This window comes from Sus scrofa, chromosome 13 (assembly GCF_000003025.6).
Source record: "Sus scrofa isolate TJ Tabasco breed Duroc chromosome 13, Sscrofa11.1, whole genome shotgun sequence".
NCBI classification, from domain to species: Eukaryota; Metazoa; Chordata; class Mammalia; order Artiodactyla; family Suidae; genus Sus; species Sus scrofa.
This window is the reverse complement of record NC_010455.5, coordinates 18,801,016-18,824,010: the sequence shown is the minus strand read 5'-3', so window position 1 is coordinate 18,824,010 and position 22,995 is coordinate 18,801,016. Positions and strand designations below refer to the sequence as shown.

General features: G+C 45.8%; 1 protein-coding gene across 1 annotated transcript in view; it reads right to left on the bottom strand.

Annotated features, from left to right (window-relative positions):
- Positions 1 to 22,995, bottom strand: part of TRIM71 (tripartite motif containing 71) — a 73,746-nt gene that overhangs the window by 11,778 nt on the left and 38,973 nt on the right. The window contains exon 2 of the mRNA XM_021071552.1: positions 8,610 to 8,777. Coding sequence (XP_020927211.1) covers positions 8,610 to 8,777 — 168 coding nt within the window. The remainder of the gene's footprint in view (positions 1 to 8,609; positions 8,778 to 22,995) is intronic.

Sequence of the window (22,995 nt, the reverse complement as noted above, 5' to 3'; positions counted from 1 at the left end):
GTGGTCTGGCAGCTAGGGATCCAGTGTTATCACTGCTGTGGCACAGGTTTGATCCCTGGCCCAAGAACTTCCCAATGCCAAAAGCAGGCCAAAACAAACAAACCAAACAAACAAACAAACCCCAAACAAAAATACACCAGTGCTCAGCTGACAAGCACCTACAACCATCCTCCCCTCATCCACTCAGCTCTCATCGTATAAGTAGGCCTATTCACACTTCCTACCTGTTTTCTTTTTTAAATTATAGTAAAATACGTGTAACATAAAATGTCCCATAAGTGACATTTAGCATATTCTACGTGGTACACCCACCACCACCACCACCACGATCCGACTCTGCAACACCTCTTTCACCACAAAAGGAAACATCCACACCTATGAAGGAGTCACTCTCCACTTCCCCTCCTCTTTCCCCGTGGCATCCATAAACTTCTGTCTATTGTGAATATTTCACACCAATAGAATCAAACAATATACAATCACCCTTATTTTTATGAATATGCTTCCTGCTAATCAGCTGTGACTCATTTGACCCATGATCTACTGACCACCTTTCATCCTCGTCAGCTGGATGACATATTCACAGCATGGGAGCCTCGCCAACGGTGCAGCTGCCTCCAGACCAGCCTCGGCTGACACACTGCACCCTCAGTCCCAATCCCTGTGAGGCTCAAGGATCCACCAAGCTGGTCGGAGCAGACACCTGGCTGACCGGGTGGCTCATGGACTCCCCATGGCCTGGAAGGCCATTCACGTCCAAACTCACCCTACAACTTCAAATTCCACTTTCTTCCTGCAACTGGAAGTGAAGGACACCCATCTGTAGTGTTTCTGCTCCATCTTTTCAGCTGTGTCCCAAGTATCATTACAGATTGAACTGGGCTGGGGGTACTAAGCACATAGTCCATAGTATTTACCACTGGGTTGTAACAGGAATAATCTTATAATTTGATATTGGCTCATGCATGTATATCAAAGCACTAGATAACTATACTGGGTTAAACATTGTCCTCCCAAAATTCAGGTGTGCCCAAAACCTCGGAACATAACCTTATTTGGAAATAAGGTCTTTGCAAATGTAAGTGGTTAAGATGGGGTCAAGTTGGACTAAGGTGAGTCCTAAATTCAATGACTAATTTCTACACAGGCCACATGAGCATGGAGCCCAGAGACAAAGTAACACAGGCACAAGCCAAGGCGGGAGGAAGCACAGGAAAATTCTTCCCTAGAAGTTTCACAAGGCGCACAACCCTGCAAACACCCCAAATTTTGGACTTCTGTTCTCCAGAACTGCAAGAGAGTAATTTCTTTTTGTCGCCTGGTTATGGTAAATTTTTTTATAGCAGCCCTAGGAAACTAATACAGTAGCCACCAAGTTGAAGTAGATGGATATATCCAAATTACACAAAATATACAAAATTAGAATGACCAGTCAATAAATAAGTATGCTTATGAGAAGATATCATAATGGAGTTGGGAGGTTTCAAACCTCTCAGGCTGTCAGAATTAATTCAGAAAAAAGAAACCTCCTTGGACATTTAAACAGAGATGGTTTAATGTACAAAAGTTGGCTGAACAGGACCTGGAGGACTGCTGGGGCCAAGGGCGCACTGAGGATTAGGACAGACAGTAACTGAGGGCAGCAGCAACCACCTCTCAGGCCCGAGAACAAAGAGAAGAAAGTGGGGGTTTCAAGGATGCAGAAGCACAGGGGGCGGGGCCAGGGGCCAGTCCCAGCTCATTCTGAGAGTGGCAAAAGCTGGAAACTGGAACCAACTTCTGCTGCCAGGATGAAAAATAAGCTTCTGATAAGAACAGGATGTCAGAAGTTCCCACTGTGGCACAGTGGGTTAAGAATCTGACATTGCCCCAGCTGTGGTATGGGTTGCAGCTGCAGCTCGGATCCAATCCCTGGCCCAGGAACTTCCTTTCATATGCCACAGGTACAGTCAGAAAAGAAAAAGAACAAAAAAAAAAACCCACAAAAAGCAAAAACAACAACCAAACAAAAAAACTAAACAGGAAGTCAAGGGAAAAAGCAAGCCCCTTCTCCTCACTTCCAGACACATGGTTTCAAAGGCTATAGCCCCAGCACCACACAGCACAATTGTGAAAGGGTAGATTAATAACTAATACACCCTATTTTCAGATGTGTGGGGTATTAATTAGCACAGAGCTGGTGTCAAAGTCAATATTTGACCAAGGCAACCAAGCCTATGTCCTTAACCCCCCCCTTTTTTTTTTGCTCTTTATACCTGTGGTATGGAAGTGCCCAGGCTAGAGGTTGAATCGGAGCTACACCTGCCAGCCTAGGCCACAGCCAGAGCAATGCAGGATCCAAGTCGAATCTACAATTTATGTCACAGGTCATGGCAATGCCAGATCACTGACCCACTGAGTGAGGCCAGGGATCAAATCCACATCCTCGTGGACACTAGTTGGATTCATTTCCACTATTCTACAACAGGAACTCCCCTTAACACTTCTTAATGCTTCCTCAACGGAAAGCTTAGGCAGCAAACTGCCTGCTATTTGTGTCCTATTACTTACCAAACAGATTTCCTATAAAAATCAGAAGACGTGGACATAATAGGCCCACATTTCTAGAGGGCAATGACTACCCTCTTCCCACGACAGTGAGTGTCTGCTCACTCCTCCCCCTCCTGTCCTCCTACCCAGGCTGCTTCCAGTCTCTCCTCCCAGGTCCCCAGCAGGCCCCTGGGTTTGGAACTCCATTCTGTCACATTCCAGACAGGTAGAAGGGGAGCAAAGCTCTGGCTGCAATATAAGTCGGCCCCAATCCTGAAGTCATAAAAACCCTATGTGTAGAGACAAAATGATCTCCCCCCTCCAGATCGTACACAACCTGGGCAGGAGGCGCATTCAAAGATGTGCAGACCAGGATCTGCTCAAATAGTTCCCAATATCTAAGTGGGGCCTTTGAAGGACACAAGAATCAGGTGGGTTGGGGCAAATGACAGTGGGTGAAAGGGCTGAGGAAATGCCAAAAATGAAACACACACTTGATATAAAAAAGAAGGTAGAGGAGTTCCCGTCATGGTTCAGTGGTTCACGCATCTGACTAGGAACCATGAGGCTGTGGGTTCGATCCCTGGCTTTGCTCAGTGGGTTAAGGATCCGGCATTGCCATGAGCTGTGGTGTAGGTCGCAGACGCGGCTTGGATCCTGCGTTGCTGTGGCTCTGGTGTAGGCCGGTGGCTACAGCTCTGATTTGACCCTAGCCTGGGATCCTCCATATGCCACGGGTGCGGTCCCAGAAAAGGACACCCCACCCCCAAAAAAAATTGTTTAAAAAGAAGGTAGAAAGGAAAAAGGGAGAGGGGAGGAAGAGAGGAGAGACAGGAGGGAAGAGAGGAAGGAAGCCAAGTAAGCATGGGGCTTGAGAAAAAATGTTATCCTTAAATGTTAACAGATTCAAGCAGACATTCGAAGTTGAAGGCAGGCAAGTCAGCAATGCTAGCTGACTGTTGAGTGATGGCCACTTAGTAATGAGGATGAGGCTGAGGCCAAATCTGGGTTTCATGGGAAGAGTGCAGAAAGTGATTAGTGATGTCTGCTGTGGAGAACAGTGGTGGTCTGATGACAGGTATTTAAAGTGTCCGGATAGAAGATAACAGAGAATTCAAGTGACACTCCAAAACTCAAAGGCCACCACTCCAGATACGGGCATTACTGTAGTTCCCTCTAAAATGTAATTTTCATCACATTTAACATCTTTCAAACTATATTTCATCTAACACTGCCAGTGGGTTTCCCCCTTTGCTGTATAAAATAAATGTGTTTCTTACAATTAATGGCATTTTAAATGTGATGAAAGGAATAAAGAAAGTAAAGAATTCAGACTCTCTTACATGGAGAGCAACTATATTCCTGATCCAGACCACAGGTGTCCCAAGGGAATCAGCACACATTAATGAAATCCCCCAATTACGTACGTAACTGAAATGTTTTACTTTCAGAAGCGTTAAAGGAACAAGGCACTCTAAAAAGCAACCAACAAGTATCTGCCCCTCAAACACAGATAAGGTACACCACAGACATCTTCCTTGCTTTCTTTATTGTGGGTAACTAAAAGACCTTCATCAGGGTAAATTCTCCTTACAAGGCTATCTCAAATTAATTAAAGGATTTATTTACTTCTGGGTTTTTTTCCTAGAACTAAGACTGACTAGAGTAACCATTTGTCTACCATTTGTTATTTTCTAGTTTGTTTTTTTCCTTTTAATATGCAGATGTTTCTGGTATCATTTCTAATCTTAGAACACCATGCCTTTAAGGTATTTAACATACATCCACCTTCAAGTTTGGGAGGATGGGTTTTGTTGTGTGCTTTTTTGTGTCTGTTTGTTTGTTTGTTTGTTTAATGCTTTCCCCACTCCTCCTCTCCATGTAACCCTTTTAACCTAGTGAAGTTTTGCTATTTGCTATAATTTAAAACTATTCCTTCTCCCTCTTTCACCATACTTTATTTAGTTTGAAATCTTAACTTTCTTAAAGTTATTAGCAAAATAAAGGCTGTTTCTAGGCTATTTACTAATTTCTTGGATCTGTCAGTTTGCCAGTACAAATAAAGAGCTTTTAAAAGCTTCTAAAAGAGGGTTAAGGATCTGGTGTCCTCATTGCTGTGGCACAGGTTCTTGATTCTTGGCCCTGAACTTCAGGATGCCACAGGTGTGGCAAAAAAAAAAAAAAAAAAAGAAAGAAAGAAAGACTTTATTAAAAGCTCCCAGGGATGGAGTTCCCACTGTGGCTCAGTGGATTACGAACCCAATTAGTATCCATGAGGATGCTGGTTCTATCCCTGACCCTGCACAGTGGGTTAAGGATCTGGCATTGCCATGGCTGCGGCGTAGGCCAGCAGCTACAGGTCTGATTCAACCCTAGCCTGGGAGCTTCCATATGCCGCAGGTATGGCCCAATAAAGAAAAAGAGAGGAGGAAAAAAATAAAAGCTCCTAAATGACACACTTAGTACATTAATACTGTGAGGAGCAGACAAACAAAAATCTGGAACAGTTTAAGACAAATGACTTCCAAATAAAATTTGTAACTTAAACATTCTCTGTAAAAGAAATCAGAACCTCTTCTTACTCCATGACCAGAATTATTCTGTATTTTGGTTTAAGTGGATTAAGTCTCCCTCTTTTTTTTTTTTTGGTCTTTTTGCTGTTTCTTTGGGCTGCTCCCGCGGCATATGGAGGTTCCCAGGCTAGGGGTTGAATCGGAGCCATAGCCACCGGCCTACGCCAGAGCCACAGCAACGCGGGATCCGAGCCGCATCTGCAACCTACACCACAGCTCACGGCAACACCAGATCGGCAACCCACTGAGCAAGGGCAGGGACCGAACCCGCAACCTCATGGCTCCTAGTCGGATTCGTTAACCACTGCGCCACGACGGGAACTCCCCTCCCTCTTTTTTTAAAGTTTAACCCACTGAGCAAGTTTTTTTAACCCACTTGCTCAGTGGGTTAAGGATATGATGTTGCCATGAGCTATGGTAAAGGTTGCAGGTTCGGCTCAGATCCCACATTGCTGTAGGTCAGCAGCTGCAGCTCTGATTCTGATTTTTAAGAAAAAAGGGGGGGGGGGAGTGTGTATTTTCAAAAAAATTTACCACCCCCCCAAATTCTATGTTAATTGACGGGTATTCCTTTTCCAATGTTCACATCAATTGGACACCCATCTTCACACTATCTTTGTTGTACTATTTAATATAAATGCTATTGAATATGACAACAAAAATTATGTGGATGGGCCACTTGCTTCATTAACACTTGGACCAACTGCATAAAGTGCTGAAGCACTGTGGCCCTAATCAGTGTGTTCTTTTTTGGCACTTCCAGGTCACTCCTTTAGCCTGCGGGGCACATCTCAAATTTCAATGGCTATCATTCTATCTACTGTCTATTGTAACCAACAAAAGAGATCTTTTTTTTTTTTTTTTTTTTTTTGGCCTTTTCTAGGGCCGCTCCCTCGGCATATGGAGGTTCCCAGGCTAGGGATCTAATCAGAGCTCTAGCCACCAGCCTATGCCAGAGCCACAGCAATGCGGGATCCGAGCCGCGTCTGCAACCTACACCACAGCTCACGGCAACACCCGGATCCTTAACCCACTGAGCAAGGCCCAGGATCAAGCCCTCAACCTCATGGTTCTTAGTCGGATTCATTAACCACTTCGCCACAACAGGACCTCCAACAAAAGAAATCTAAATAATCTCTCTGTATAAATAAACACATGTAGACCCTGGGCTATATACTGGCTGCTCTTTCAACGTCCTCTAAATGTCCTTTGAAGATGACTTTTGGATTAGAGAAAGGGAGGCCCCCTGAAGCTCTCAGAACAGTGTTCTCCCCTTCTTGTTACTGTTTGCTGTCATTTTGGTGGCATCAGATGCATGTGGAACCCACATCACAGCAGTGACCCGAGCCAAAACAGTGCCACTAGAACTCCTGCTCTCCCTTTGTTAAGGAGAGGCAGAAGTTCACTTAGTTGCTGGACACACAAAGATTCCTCCTGAGCCTGACTCATCAGTTTCAGTGCCACACAACTCTGATTGTTCAGACTCTAAAAAGGAACTCATGGGCAAGATGTTTTCTGCAGTGAAAGCTAGGTCATGCCACGCTTCTGACTTTGGGGACAGAGCCTATTTCTGTACCTCACATGGGAACAGGCTTTTTGAGCAATGGTTTTTGAGCAATGCTAACTTGTCCTCAGTCTTTACCTCAGATTCTCCTCCCTGCCTCCAAAGGTATGTGCTGGCATCACAGAGACTTAGAGGGCAAGTGTGTTTTCTACTATCACCTAAGGACTTCTTTCTGATGCTCCATTCATAGTAGCCCCCAGAAGAAAAAAAGGTCAATGCTGGAGTTCCCGTCCTGGCTCAGCAGTAACAAACCCAACTGGCATCCATGAGGATACAGGTTTGATGATCCCTGGCCTTGCTCAGTGGGTGAAGGATCCAGTGTTTCAGTGAGCTGTGGTGTGTGTCACAGATGAGGCTCAGATCCCGCATTGCTGTGGCTGTGGTGCAGGCCAGAGGCCACAGCTCCAATTGAACCCCTAGCCTGGGAACCTCCATATGCCACGTACAATTTTAACCACTCTCCTTAAGCAAATCACTACAAGTCTTTTTTTTTTTTCCCCCGGAGTGGCTGGTCCCACAAAGCATGGGGAGTACTGGGAATTTTCTCAATCACATCAAGAAGCCCAGAGTGTTCTCAATCTCCAGGGACAGATCTGTAAGCCTCCAGGTGATGCTGACAGCAGACGAGAAGGCATCTGACAAGGCCCTAACTGCAGTGGCATAAACAGAAGCCTCGGGGACACAGATTCCCTAATACAGGATAGAAAGGACATCACTGCAGCAGAAGAATGACAGAGTAAGTCATTCTAGAAACACAGACTTTCTCAAACTTCCAATTTTATAACCTGCATATCAGAAAATCTGACTCAACAGAATGATGACTTCGGTATCACACAGAGGAATGTGATAGCTGCTGAGGAACATGTTAAGATCTGAAACCATCCTCCCACACCCTTCTTTAGAGCACATGATCAATTCTTTACCATTTCCAAAAAAGACACCCCCCCCCCCCCCCGCTTTTAAGGGCCACACCCATGACATTATGGAGGTTCCCAGGCTAGGGGTCCAATCAGAGCTACAGCTGCTGGCCTATACCATAGCCGTAGCAACAAGGGATCCGAGCTGCGTCTGCCACCTGCACCACAGCTCACAGCAATGCCAGATCCTTAACCCACTGAGCGAGGCCAGGGATCAAATCCAAAACCCCATGGTTCCTAGCAGGATTCATTTCCACTGCGCCACAACGGAAACTCCAAAAGACGATTTTTAAAATAATTCATATATTCCAATACTCATTCTAAACAGTTTCTTATTCAACGCATGCTTGAGGATTAGCAAGGCTTCTTGACTTATCCTATTAGACAAGGAAAAGAACCCACCTTTGTTTTCCTAAAACCTTGTCGGACAAGAAGATTCAAAATCGATTCAGGCACACTGTTACCTGTCTATGTGAGAACTCTGCTACCCCCCAGTTATACATGTCCCTAATCCCAAAGGGATGGGGATTCCACAGAAACAAGGGTCTAAGCCACCCTCCAGGAAAGAGTTTAAGACTCTGAACCTTGTAAAAAAATCTCCCATGCTCACTTATTTCCCATCTGTAAATGAATAAATCTAAGCAGAAAGATCTCTGAAAAAACATTAAGTGGCCCAGTCTTTCTATAGTCCTGACTCAAGCATGTGTGTGTCCCCCTGGATTTAGGGGAGGGGAACAGCTTTGTGAGGGGGGTCCAGCCCAGGTGTCTGGGACAAGCCCTGACTGGCCAGCAGCTCCGGCCACATCATTCTCATCTTCACAAGGGTGTGAGTAGGGCTTGGGGCACCCTGTCCCCTACGGGACTGCTGCCATATGGGTGTCACATGGGCTCATTTAGGTCACTGGCCCATAGCTCCAGACTCTGGACCCTGGGCAATAATCTACTATGCTTTCTGAAAGGGAGTGGGAAAGGTTGTGTGGGCAAGAAAGAACAAATGCAACAGGTGATGGGTGGGGCAGGACTGACCTGGATGGCCTGGCGGCCCTGCTGGGCATCAGCCAGCAGCTGGATGGTGAGCGCCCGAGAGTCTTGCAATGCCTCCTGGAGGTAGACGAAGCTGTGGCCGCCATGCCGGCCCACCGTACACTCCCGGCAGATGGGCACGGAGCAGGTGTCACAGTACAGGTGCAGCACCTGGGGACCAGAGAGGCAGCATGCATTAATGAGATTTGGGATGAGGGCTGTGCTTTGAATCTAGAACCCCATGATAAAAAAGCCGGTGTGGGGACAGCTTGTTCCCACCACCACCCCAAAACAACCGACCAACTCCCTCATTCTACTCCAGTTTCATTCACAACCATAACTTAGACACTTCGAAAGCCAAGAGGAAACAAAACAGTCCTCCTAGCACAAGAGATTTCCCTGTATCTTATTTTAATTACCCAGAAAAAGTCCAAGACTGTTTCCCTGCTCTGAGATTGGTGGCTGAATGAAAGGATATACGTCTTTTTCCCCCCTAGCATCTCCTCGTCTCCCCCGCAACCCCCAGCTCCTGGGAACCACTTTCTACTCTGGATTTAGGAATTCAATGTTTAAGGATACACTTTCTTTAGTCATCCCAGCCTCTGGTGTGCAAGCGAGGCTGGGGGCCAGGATTAATCATCCTCCTACCACAGCCGGCTGCCACCCTCCCCCTTGAGGGGATGAACACACTCGAGGCACTCAAGCAAGGTACAGGCTTAAGCTTCTGAGACGAAGACAAAAAGCTAATGGTAAAAGTCAGCGAGCTTCTTGTCTTTCTTCCTGCCAAGTTGTTCCAAGGAGTTGACTCTGGGAGGCAGCCCATGCTGACAGAACTGCTTTATGCGACGCTGTGTACCTCCCTGGGGCCCGACGAGATGGGAGGGAGGAACAGGCTTGGCATCAGCTCCACCTGCTGATAAATGAGCCCTCGAGAGCCAGAACTCCTTGGCACAGAAACAGGGTCTGTCCCATCGTATCCCGCCACAGAGCAGGGCACTTAGCACTGCCCTCTGTAAATGTTGGCTTGATTGCTTTCAAGAATAGAGCTTAAATTTGCCTCTGGTATACCTGGGGTGAGGGTAAGCCAGCCAACACGCAACAGGCAGAGAAGCAGTGTCCAGGGAGTGGGGAGGGGGTGTCTTTCACATACATGAGCACTCAATCCCAGGAAGTAGAGGGACTGTAGTGCCAAGGGCTGCACAAGGAGCAAGGCCTTCTGAAGAGCTGGTCCCAATGTGTGGGTACCAGCTACCACACCCACAGCACAGAGCATCTGGCTAGGTACCACCAGAGAATGTGAGACTCAAGGCAACTCTGGGAACACACTGTTGTGATAGGGAGGAAGAGATGGAGGTGGCCCTTGGGCCTAGAAAGTTCCTATTTGGCTAAAAGTCCCACAGAGAAAGGTCCTAGGGCCATGCTACTTCTCTCATTCTCCAGCTTAGTGAATCAGTCATACATATAAATATAACCATTCTTTTTTTCCCATTTACGTTATGACAAACTATTGAGTACATTTTCCTGTTCTATACAGTGGGTTCTCATTAATCATCTATTTTATGCAGTAGTGTGTATATATTACTCCACCCTCCCAATTGGCCAATCACTTTTTTTTTCTTGCTTTAAAGGGGCGTACCCGTGGCATATGGAGGTTCCCAGGCTAGGAGTCTAATTGGAGCTACAGCCACCGGCCTACATTACAGCCACAGCAACGCCAGATCCAAGCCTTGTCTGCAACCTACACCACAGCTCATGGCAACACCAAATCCTTAACCCACTGAGGAAGGCCAGGGATCGAACCTGCATCCTCATGGACGCTCGTTTGTTCCCACTGCACCAAGATGGGAACTCCTGGCCAATCACTTTTTGAAGAAGGTCATTTAGAGACATTTAATTTAGACACAATCTAATCTTTTCTTTCTAATTTGATAAATCTAAAATTCTCAATCTAGGGAGTTCCCTGGTGGTCTAGTGGTTAGACACTAGTGGCACTGTCACTGCTGCAGCCCAAGTATAATCCCTGATCTGGGTAATGAGGTCCCACATTAAGCCACTGCATACTGCAGCCAAAAAATTAATAACAATAGTAATAATACAAAACAAAATTCTCAAGCTAGCCTTAAATACTATCCAAAAACTGCTGAACCGGATACACTTGGGGGAAATTCCCACTCTTTTTTTACACTGTGGTCCTAAGGCAATTATCCTACAAGCTCAACCGCATCCCTCTCTTCTGCTCCCTCCATCTGTCACAGGAATAAAGGGATCACTCCTGCTAATGCAAAGTGTGAAAATCTTCCCTCAAAAGGCTCTCTGCTCTTACCTAACAGCTAAAGCAGTCTTTTTTTTTTTTTTTTAAAGGACCGCATCTGTGGCAGGTCCCAGGCTAAGGGTTGAATCTGAGCTGTAGCTGCCGGCCTATACCACAGACAAAACAATGTTAGATCCGAGCCATGTCTGCCACCTACACCACAGCTTATGGCAACACCCAATCCTTAACCCACTGATCGAGGCCAGGGATTGAACTAACAACCTCATGGGTACCAGTCAGATTCGTTACTGCTGAACCACAACAGGAACTTCCAAGTCTTCTCTTCACCTCTGCTTGGGATTTACAGCTGTGGGGACTGACTAGTGTCTCCTGTGTTCTTCAGTCAATGGGCTCATGTAAATATAACAGCTCTTATCTGCGAGGGCCTGAATAGGCAAGAATCTTCAGCTGTTAGCCTGGGCCTGGCACCACCTGGCCAGGAGGACATCTACCCAGTCACCATATATGGAACACATGGGATCCAACCAGGTACCTCAAGAAACCCTTCCACTCCAGAAGTCCCAGGAACCCTATCTCTGGGGACTCGATGTCACAAACCAAATAATTCTGGGCCCCAGGTGTCAATACAGAACTGCAAGGAATTAAAGTGATTTTTCCGGGCTTTTATGTTTGTAAAATCCAGAGCATGCATGAATTGTGCATGGGAGAAGATATGCTACAAATGGTAGGTTTTAAAGGATTTTGCAGATGAAGGAGACAGAAAAGAAATCCTGGTCAGAACAGGTGGCAACAGGACCTGCCCCACCCCACCATGTTCAGCCTTGAGAGCCCAGGTACCTCTATACTGGGCGAATGGAGGTCCTGGGATGTGATCCCACCTGTCAGTATTTTTTTTTTTTTTTTTTTTTGGGTCTTTTTGCCATTTCTTGGGCCGTTCCCACGGCATATGGAGGTTCCCAGGCTAGGGGTCGAATCGGACCTGTAGCCACGGGCCTACGCCAGAGCCACAGCAATGCGGGATCCGAGCCATGTCTGCAACCTACACCACAGCTCACGGCAACGCCGGATCGTTAACCCACTGAGCAAGGGCAGGGACCGAACCCACAACCTCATGGTTCCTAGTCGGATTCGTTAACCACTGCGCCATGACGGGAACTCCCTACCTGTCAGTATTACACACGGGATCAATGCAGCTCCAAGCACCTACAACACACAGGTTTTTGGAAGCTCTGATGCTTCTACAATTCCATGCTGACTACAGGACCACTGAGGTAGGGCTGGGACTGGGGGTGGGAAGCACTCAGCTAGTTGATTATAAAAAAAACTATGGTTAAGGAGTTCCCTGATGGCTCAGTGGGTTAAGGATCCGGTGTTGTCACATCTGTAGCTTGGGTTACTGCAGTGGTGCAGATTCAACTTCTGGTCTGCTAACTTTCACATGTTGTGGGACCAGCCAAAAACATAAAAACAAACAAAAACAAAAAAACTATGCCTAAGCAGAGCCCCAATAGTACTTTTTAATCAACAAAAAATTGTAGATTTTTAAAAAAAGATAATGTGAGATTATACTTTATAAATTTTCTAGTGAAATGAAGTAAAACTTTGGGAAGATGTCACACTCCATTTAGAAGCTCCAATCTCACGTGCTTGGCAATTTCTAAGGTCAAAACCCTCCAACTTTAGAGCTGGTACAATTCTGTGAACAGGCAGGGATGTGTGTGGGTGCAACTCCCTCTAGACCTGCTTTTTAAAGGTTATTTTAAAAGAATAAACTGGAGGGCAGTTCGGAAGGTCCACAGCCAGAAAGAAATGTGGCAGAGGCCATGAACTGTGGCTCCGGGAAGGGGGGGAAGGAGCAGTCCTCTGGCAGCAGGAATTCCAGGGCCTGGAGCTGCCGGTTTGGGGCTTCCCGGGCAGATGCTCAGACACGCCCCCTCCCCCCCACATGGCGACAATCTGGCTGCCCCAGCTGAATGGAGCAGGCCTGACCTCTGACCTTGCAAGTGACCACCCTCTTCCCTGCCCCCAGCTCCCAGAACGCCCCACCCACTGCCTTCCTCTCCCAAAATTTCTAAAATACCAGGCGGAGACAAAGACCTAGGAATGTGAGCCCAGCAGGAGAGGAAGGGGGGGGAGGTCAAAGAAAAAATAAATAAAAATACCAAGTGAGCAGGTTTACCTTAGCCAGTGCTAAAACGCTTAAATAAAGTGCTTTGTTAATTATGTACTCCAGGAATCTACTTTTTATATTACCTGTGATCCAACAAGGAACACACACACAGACACAGACACACACACACACATTCACTCATTCCCGTTGGAGCACCAGGTTAAAATACAACTACCCATATCAGTGAGAAGTGTAAATGAAAAGGATGGAAGGGCCTCTCATAGTCAAGAGGCCCCAACTGAAATAATAAATATTAACTGCTATAAACTAATTTTTTAAGATTTCTTTGGCATCCCTTAAAATGACTGGGGACATCTGGCCTCCCACAAACTCAGGCCTAAACAGAAGGAGGTCCCCACCCACCAGAGAGGGTTTGTCTCCACTACAGACATGAAGGGGAGGAGGGCTGGTGACAACCAGAAGCCTTATCTGTATGTGACACTCAGCAGGCTCTCCTATTAAAAAAAAAAAAAAAAAAAAAGGTAAACCAAGTTCAAGGAGTGAAGTCCAGCCATGAAACTAAGTCTACTCAACAATATCAAAACCAAGCTTCACTTGATTTAGGGAAAATACATGGATCGCCAGTGCTCTTAAACGCGCAGAAGCCCTCCTGCTTCTCTGGCCACGTGCTGCTGCAGCGCTGTGGCCTTGGGGGGCCTGGGAAAAGGGGAAAGAAAGGAAACTGAACCTTCCTTCTTACACATCACCACCAACTCAGGACAGCAGAGCCCAGCAGAGGACAAGTTACCTCTTTGGGAGGTAAAGACAACTGAAACTTTTTGAAAAATTTAGACAAAGAACACACATGCATTTTTAATACAAAAAGATACACAGATGCAAACAGTTCTTTTAAAAATCTGCCCCAATTTCTCAATCAGTTGTTTCTACTTTTTTACATTAACATCCCAAAACATGCTATATTCCAACCACACATGAACTTTTAAAAGACAGAAATAGGAAGAGTATTATACTAGGCTTCTTTCACTTAACTCTATTAACGTAGAGAATGTTCTGGCTCCGACTGTTTTATGAATGGCTGTGTGGTATGTTGCCTGTGGATGTACCATGACTTATTTAATTAGTACCTGCTGATAGGATTTTAACGCTGTTTCCTGATTTTTGAAAAATCACAAGCAACACTGCAGTGAATATCCTTTATACTGTTCTTTATAAAGCCTGGAACCCTCAATTTGTTAATACAGTTGATTGCTACATCAGTAGGAAAGGAAAAAATCAGAAGGAAAAAAAAATCTACTTGCAAGTGTGGACAATAAGGTTTCTCAGAGTTCCCGTCGAGGCGCAGTGGTTAACGAATCCGACTAGGAACCATGAGGTTGCGGGTTCGGTCCCTGCCCTTGCTCAGTGGGTTAACGATCCAGCGTTGCCGTGAGCTGTGGTGTAGGTTGCAGACGCGGCTCGGATCCCGTGTTGCTGTGGCTCTGGCGTAGGCCGGTGGCTACAGCTCCAATTCAACCCCTAGCCTGGGAACCTCCATATGCCGCGGGAGCGGCCCAAGAAATAGCAACAACAACAACAACAAAAGACAAAAAAAAAAAAAAAAAAATAAAAAAATAATTAAAAAAAAAATAAATAAATAAGGTTTCTCAAATTTATTAACTTGAAATCAAGTCAATCCTCACCTGTGTGAAAAGCGAAAGTTGTGAAGTGACAGTGTCTGGTCCCAACAAGACCAAACCTACACAAAAGGCCAGCATGGGGACCCCAGAGAGCCACACAAGGTAGGACTGGAGTGCAGGTCTGCTCTGCTGAGACTGGAAAGAAGCCCCAGAGGAGGAGCAGGAAAGCAAAGCTTGTGTCTTCTACACTAAGGAATAGCTGCTGGATTTTCCAAAACCTGAGCTTGGAGGGGAGTGGGGCCACTTGATGGAATGACTCCAGAAGTGGACAGGAGAAGAACTCCAGGTGGTGTAAAGGAAGAGGGGTGTTAAGAATAAAACCTCCTAGAAGGTACCATTCAAAGACATGGTGAAACAAACATGGGCAGCCCCCTGTAAGTCCAGAAGCCCTTTCTGCAATCCCCCAACCCAACAGACTCTGGAAACCGTAAACTATTCGGCAGCAAAACCTCAACTAGTGTGACAATGGTTTACGACTGGGGTGGGGGGGCGGTCTGCTCACAGTGGGGCCAGGGATCAAACCTGTGCCACAGCAGTGACAACAGCCAGAATCTCAACCGCTAGGCTACTAGGGAACTCCAAAATGGTTTATAATTTTTATCTATCCCATTTAGCATGACCTTTCATTTATTTCACTGAAGAAATATTAATATTCATTATTTTTTTGGTGTTGCTTCACAGCATAAACTTCCCAAAATCAAAAATGTTGAATGTCAAGACACATCTAATTCCAAGGGCCAGGGCAAAATACCTGCAGGGCCAGGAACTCAGAGGAGTTCCTGCTGTGGCTCAGAGGAGTCTGACTAGTATCTATGAGGATTTGGGTTCGATCCCTGGCCCTGCTCAGTGGGTTAAGGATCCGGTGTAGCTGTAACCTGCGATGTAGGTCACAGAGGCGGCTTGAATATGGCATTGCTGTGGCTGTGGCGTAGGGTGGTAGTTGCAGCTCTTATTCCACTCCTAGCCTGGGAAACTCCATATGCGGCAAGTGTAGCCCTAAAAAGCAAAAACAAGCAAAAAGAAAACAAAAAAAAACTTTCCTGGGCTAATAGGGCAAGAACAGAAGTTAAGACTATGTGGTTGCTGGGGGTAGGGGGTTGTCAGACCCCACGGGCTATGAGCAGCTCTAGAGCAAATACAAGCTTTTTTGGCTCCTGTGGACAAGGCAAATTTGAAAAGGAAGGGCTGGAAACAGGAATGTCATCAACTCTAACAACTTCAACGTGGTTGCTGGGGAGGGGGGGGTGGCAGGGATGGGAAGGGTGCCATAGTGCAATGATCACAAAACATCCCATGTTGTTCACTTGAGGTTTCTGTTTAACTCCTAAAGCTACATCAATCATGATCACTTTCCTGCCTTTCAGAAGAAAATGTTCATTCTCCCAATGACCAATGCTGTCCCTTCTTAACGCTGACCAACCACCACCAACTCAGGAGGCTTCCTCAAAGCTCCTTTCCCTCCCTATCACCTGCCCCCAGAGCCAGGCACACCAGATCCCCACTTCATATCCCAGGAGTATTTCTATTTCATAATTTATACTCCATGTTGCAGGGCCCTCCCCCACAAAGAGCCCTCCCTGAGCCCACAGCTTCTAATAGTGACATATGCCAAAGCAAAACCACTGCCTTTTACAAAGCATGGATAATTACAGGAGTACATTTAGTTTCTACAGCTGAATGACTGAATTTGGCTGAGCTTACTTACAGCTTTGGAAATAAAAATAACTTCTGGCACACAGAACTGTCAGAATCATTCAAAAGCATGGAAAGGAGTTCGTCCTAGAAGAAAACCACTTGCCCCCAGCCCTGAAGCCCCAGAGGGCAGTACACTCTGAGAGGATAGCACGTGATACCTTCCACCAGTTTTGCCAGAGCCATAGACAAAAAATACTTCTCACCGTAGCCCCCTCCTAAAACTGAGGTTGCAGTAGTAAATCTGACTCAAAAAGGGCCTTTACCAGGCAAGAAAGGACTATAACCCAGGTGTGTATTTTCCTGGGATCCTGACGCCACTTGAGGCACAGCAGTGAGGTTTTCAGGGAAGGAGAAATTATCCAAGTGAACTCTAAGGACAGAGGTCAAGGTAAGAAAAACAGCAGGCAGAAAACTGGCACTTCCCACACTGAGCTACAGTTAATGTTCTCAGAGTCTCTGTGAAGTCCCCAAAAGAAACATGTAATTTATAAAAGTATAGTCACAATGTCACAAAATATTCAGTGTGGGCCAATATACATGGAATCCCAGAGAAGCACAGGAGGGGGATGCAGCTATGCCCCTGTCCACTCCCTTCTGGTACCTGGAACATCTTCCCTGGCCCTGTATCCATCTTTCTCCTCTCCCTGACTCTCAGAGTTGCTGATCAACAGCCTCAGTGTCTGCCTCTGGGGACCCCAAGCTGCAACAAACAGCTCTTGCTCTTTGGACTATTTCTTCATCTCCTGGTGGGATTCTGATTTTTAGGCTGGAGTCTTGTTATCTTTTATCTTTGGCTCAACCCACATAGCTTAAGGCACATTCAAGGCCAGCCACCACTCCCGAGGCCAGCAGGGCCCACAGCCTGGAGTAAATCTCATTTCTGGAAGGCTTTAATATACCATCCCAGGTAAAAGTGACACACCTGTGCTGGGGGTTTCCTCCAACAGATCCAAGGTTCATGACATTGAGTGACACTCTGGAAAATGCCAGAACTGTGTTTTGGATTACTGCCTCATTTATTTTAGCAAAGAAATTATAAAAGTTGGGTGTTTAAAAATTCTTCTAGAGTTCCTACTGTGGCACAGTGGGTTAAGAATCCGAATGCAGCGGCACTGGTTGCTGCAGAGGCTTAGGTTCAATCCCCAGTCCAGCATAGTGGGTTAAAGGATCTGGCGTTTGAATCTGCAGCTGTGGCTTGGAGTCAATCCCTGGCCCAGGAACCTCTATGGGCTACGGGTGCAGCCATAAAACGAAAAAAAAAAAATTCTTCCAGTTCAAATACAAAAACTAAACTTCCCTATCATAAGAGAAACAGACAATGGAATATTTCTAGCAATGAAAACAAATTACTGATTTGTGCACGCACACAAATGCTCAGTGGGAAATGCTAGAATCAAAAAAGCAGGAGTTCCCGTCATGGCGCAGTGGTTAACGAATCCGACTAGGAACCATGAGGTTTCGGGTTCAGTCCCTGCCCTTGCTCAGTGGGTTAACGATCTGGCGTTGCCGTGAGCTGTGGTGTAGGTTGCAGACGCGGCTCGGATCCCGCATTGCTGTGGCTCTGGCGTAGGCCAGAGACTACAGGTCCGATTCGACCCTCAGCCTGGGAACCTCCATATGCCACGGGAGCGGCCCAAAGAAATAGCAAAAAGACCAAAAAAAAAAAAAAAAAAAAAAGCAAACAGGAGTTCCCATTGTGGCTGAGCAGAAACGAATCTGACTAGTATCCACGAGAACACAGGTGTGTGATTCCTAGCCTCACTCTATGGTTTAAGGATCTGACATTGCTGTGGCTGTGGTGTAGGCCAGCGGCTCTGATTGGATCCCTACCCTGGGAACCTCCATATGCCACAGGTGTGCCCCCCCGACCCAAAAAGCACAGAGAGTTCGCTGGAGGCATGGTTAAGGGCTCAGTATTGTCACTGCTGTGGCACAGTAAAACTTCTCTGGCCTAGGAACTTCCACAGGCCTAATACCCGCCCCACACACACACACACCAGCCTCAAAAGCATATGCAGCATAATGCTATTTATATGAAGGCAAAACTAATCCAAGATGGAAAAAAAAGTTGCAGGGGATAGAACAGGTGTGGCTGGAGGGAAGTCAAGGGAGATGTTCTGGACCAATGGATATGTTCTATTATCTTGGTGGAAGGAGTGAGTACACAGGTGAATACAATGCATACTTTTAATTTATGTAAATCATACCTTAAAAACTAAGAAGTGAGGAGAAAACCCTCCTACCTCCCATCTTGTGTTGGAGGAATGAGGCTTGGAGCCTGATCAGCATGGACTCCTCTTGGCTAAAGACCTAATAAAATACCCGTTGAGCCCATAAAGGAGCTACTCCAATGGCCCCACATAATTTATTTCTAATACGTTGCTACCATTCTTCCCACAATGTTCCCACTAGGTATTATTTTTCCTTTCCCCTCCACTATAAATATTATCTTAAGTTCAATCTCACAAGAGGCACGTTAGACTAACTCCCTGGAGGCTTTGATAAAATTAGAACCCCAAGTCCGATTTACGGCGCCACAGGTGGCCAGTGGTCACGCAGAGCTGTATGAAATCATGTGTCCCCACAGCCACCCCGGCATGTATCTGACCTCTGATGTACTGATGAGTGGCCCAAACAGCTTCCAGCAGCAAATACAAGAGATTTGTTCCGACACTGAGATCACTGCCCACATAAATTAGAGATTTTAAAACTAGAAGCGAAAAGATAGGTTTTGACACTGATAGGTGGTTCTCCCGCTGCCTAGCAAGGTCCAGTTTTTAATCTGTTGTGTTCTGGACAAGAGTTGGTGCTGCTTAGAGGCCAGCTTTTAAACATGGCCAGACTCCGTAGGTGGCCACGTAACTCAGCCCTCACCTCTTCAACAGCGGGCGAGGCTGTGCACCTGAAACTTTTCACTCCCTAAAGTAGCAAAAGCGATCTCAGTGGCCTCTGTAGCTGAGATCATGTGGACAGGTAGGTGTAAAGCCAAGGAAGGCACTTGTCACCTGGGGGAAAGCGTGTTGAGAAGGCAAGCAGAAATAGGCTCAAGTAAGAATAAAATGATGAACAAAAAAAAAAAAAAAAAGCTTTTAAAACATTACTAGCCATACTTTATCTCTCCAACATGACTCAATAAAAATGTTCCTTTAGGAGTTCTCTCATGGCTCAGCAGGTTAAGGATCCATTGCTGTCAATGCGGTGGCTCTAGTTACAGCTGTGACGCAGGTTTGATCCCAGGCCCAGGAACTTCTGTATGCCACAGATGTGGCCCAAAAAAGTTCGTTTCTCCTCCCAATCCAGCAAATTCTATTATCTTGAATAGGTGGACACCTACATTGCTCAGTTGTCTACTGCCTTGGGCACAAAAGGTCAAACTCTGACCTTCCCAATGGCCCTGTTACACTTTCACATTAGTGACAATTGGAAGAGTGGGCTAACCTTACCAAGCACCGCCTCCAAATCAGGAGGTTCACCAAGTATTTATTGCTGTATGAATCTCATTCACTGGCAGGAATTATTTGAATTGGGGAAGGGGCCAAGCCAGGAAGCAGTAGATGGCCTGTGAATTCTCTCAATGCCAAGGTGCAGGCTCCTTGGCGGCACTTCTCAAAACTACCCCATCAGGGAGAGCATCAGACAGAGAACAGACATTCTTCTCTTCCAGGAGCCTTTCTCAACAGTGTCCTCTGTGAGCAAGAGCAGAGGGAGGGGCCTCAAACCACAGCCCTGGAGCAGCAGATGGGGGAGAAAGGAAAGGCCCCAGTTTCATCAAGAAATGGATTTCTTGGAGTTCCCATCATGGCGCAGAGGAAACGAATCTGACTAGGAACCATGAGGTTGCAGGTTTGATCCCTGGCCTTGCTCAGGGGTTAAGGACTTGGTGTTGCCTTGAGCTGTGTGGTGTAGGTCGCAGACGAAGCTCGGATCTGGTGTTGCTGTGGCTCTGGCATAGACCAGCAGCTTTAGCTCCAATTAGACCCCCAGCCTGGGAACCTCCATATGCCACAGGTGTGGCCCTAAAAGGGCAAAAGACCAAAAATTTTTAAAAAAAAGGAAAAAAGAAATGGATTTCTTTTGTGCCATATATCTAGTCACTTCGGATGGAACATGATGGAGGATAATGTGAGAAAAACTATATATATATGAATGACTGGGTCACTTTGCAATACATAAAAACTGACAGAACACTGTAAATCAACTGCAATGGAAAAGATAAAAATCATATTTAAAAAAGAGAGAGAGATGGATTTCTTTTTTAAACCCTTCTCAAGTTAGCACTTTGATAAGCAATTAATTTAAATCACACCCTCTTTCAACTCCAACCACAGGAAACTTAATCCCACAGACACCCCCACAAATGCCAAGAGAGCCAGGCCAGGCTAGGAGACCAGCTTTAAAGAGTTGCTTGTCACCCAGGCTGAGCTGGGAGACACGGAGGAAGAGGAACCCCAGAGCTGGTTCTGTGGTGCAGGCAGTTTCCCCTTCCCGGTCTCAGAGGAGAAAATCCAAACCGCAGGGAGCTGTGGATACCCAAGGCCGGGAGTGTCGGCCTGAGCCCTAGGAGTTCACTCATTCCTCTTCCCATCAGTGTGCACAGATCCTAACAGCTGCAGTCCTCAAGAAACACTAATTAGAGTTCTCTCATGGTGCAGCAGGTTAAGGACCCAGTGTTGTCACTGCAGTAACCCAGGTTCAGTCCCTGGCCTGGGAACTGCCACGTGCTGTGGGAGGAACCCCCCCACACACAAAAAAAAAGACTAATGACAACAGAACTGCAAACCCCAACATCCAGGCCAGCAGGATTTCAAGCAGGGATATGCCAACTAACTAGTAGATACAATCTGAAAAAATACCAATATTTGGGGATACTGCAGGTAAAACCACTGGAATCAAACTTCTGTTTACAAAGAAGCCTGTTAAAAATGAACTTACTCGCAGAACAGAAACTGACTCACAGCCTTTGAAAACCTTACTGCTACCAAAGAAGACAGGTCAGGGCGGGGGTTGGGATGGAAATGTTGTAAAATTAGGTTGTGATGATGCTTGTACAACTATAAACATAATAAAATTAACCGAATTTTTTAAAAAATTTTTTAAAAAAGAAGGAAGCCTGAATTCCCAAGACCATTCATCATGCATGAATAGGAAAATGATAGGAATGGGGCAATTCTCAGATATGCAGCTTCCTCAAAAATCCTACTTCATTCCAACAAATGAGACCTGTGCATCACCTCTTGGCACTGCACCTACATGCTATTCACAACTTAAGATGGCCAGCTGACTCTGAGCAGGTAATGGAACAAGGAGACACAGGAGGTAAGGAGCAGACCCTCCCCCCCCATCAATCCCCAAGCAGATACTCAAGGGTAAGCTCAAAAAGAGGGGGACCCAAAACTGACAGGGTTGGGGGGGGGGGATCCACAAGCTCTGAGCTAGGAAACCATCAGTGGAATGTTTACATAAGTTCAGGGCAGACAAAGAAGGAACAGACCTTAAATGGTCTCTACTTGGGTTAATTCTTGGCTCTGTGTTGGGGAGAAGGGAGTCACCTTTACTTTGGCTGTCACCTAACCAGGACAGGGAGAGATGCGAGGCCAGGATGTTCATCTGTGATGGGTGTATTTTGAAGTTCTGGCCCCTTGTGGCCTTTCCTCATTCCTTTTACAAGGGAATCCACTACACCTAAAACTCCAAGAGCCTTTCGCAGAAGGTGTGCTGGGAGTCTCGGGCTGGCCTGTACACCTCTAGGTCAGCTGTGGGGAGCCTATCTCTCCCAAATTTGCCTCCTGGGTGTTGAACTGCATCTCTTTTGGAGACAGCTCTAATACTCAAGTTTGCAGTCTCTGAGGCAAGCCACGATGCCCTTGTTACATATGCTGTGTTTGCTGATTTTTTTTTTTTTTAAACCATTTTACACTCTATTCAAGATGCTGAGCTAAGAGCCTTGGGAGATTTAAAAAACAACTCAAGAAGCTTCCAGTGTCCTAAAGGTCTTGGGTGGGTCATTCTGGGGAGGTCTTTTCACCTTGTCTAAGTATAATTTTTCCCAGTACCCTCTTTTACTCACAGATGAATGGGTAAAGATGTGTTTCCTAGAATGGAATATTACTCTGCCATAAAAAATAACAAAGCAATGCCATCTGCAGCAACATCTATGTTGCCAAATATCATGCGATCACTAAAATATAGAACCTATATATATATAGATATATAGATCACTAAATATACAGAACCATACTATATATGAACCACATGAGATCACTAAAATATAGAATTAAAAAAAAATGATACAAAAGAACTTATTCACAAACCAGAAAGAGAAAGATTTCAAAATCAGTCTTATGGTTACCCAAAAGAAAACACTGGGGAGGAGGGAGGGACAAACTGGAAGGTTGGGATTGGAACATAAACACCACTAAAATCAATAAGTAACAAGGACCTACTGTAGAGCCCAGGGAAATCTATTCAATACTCTGTGATAGATTATAGGGGAAAGAATCTGAAAAAGAACTGAAAACAAATCTGAAAGAGAACATTTATATATGTTCTACACAGTTTGTATGTGGTGTTCAGTTTGCTGTACACCTGAAACTAACACATTTTAAGACAAGTGTA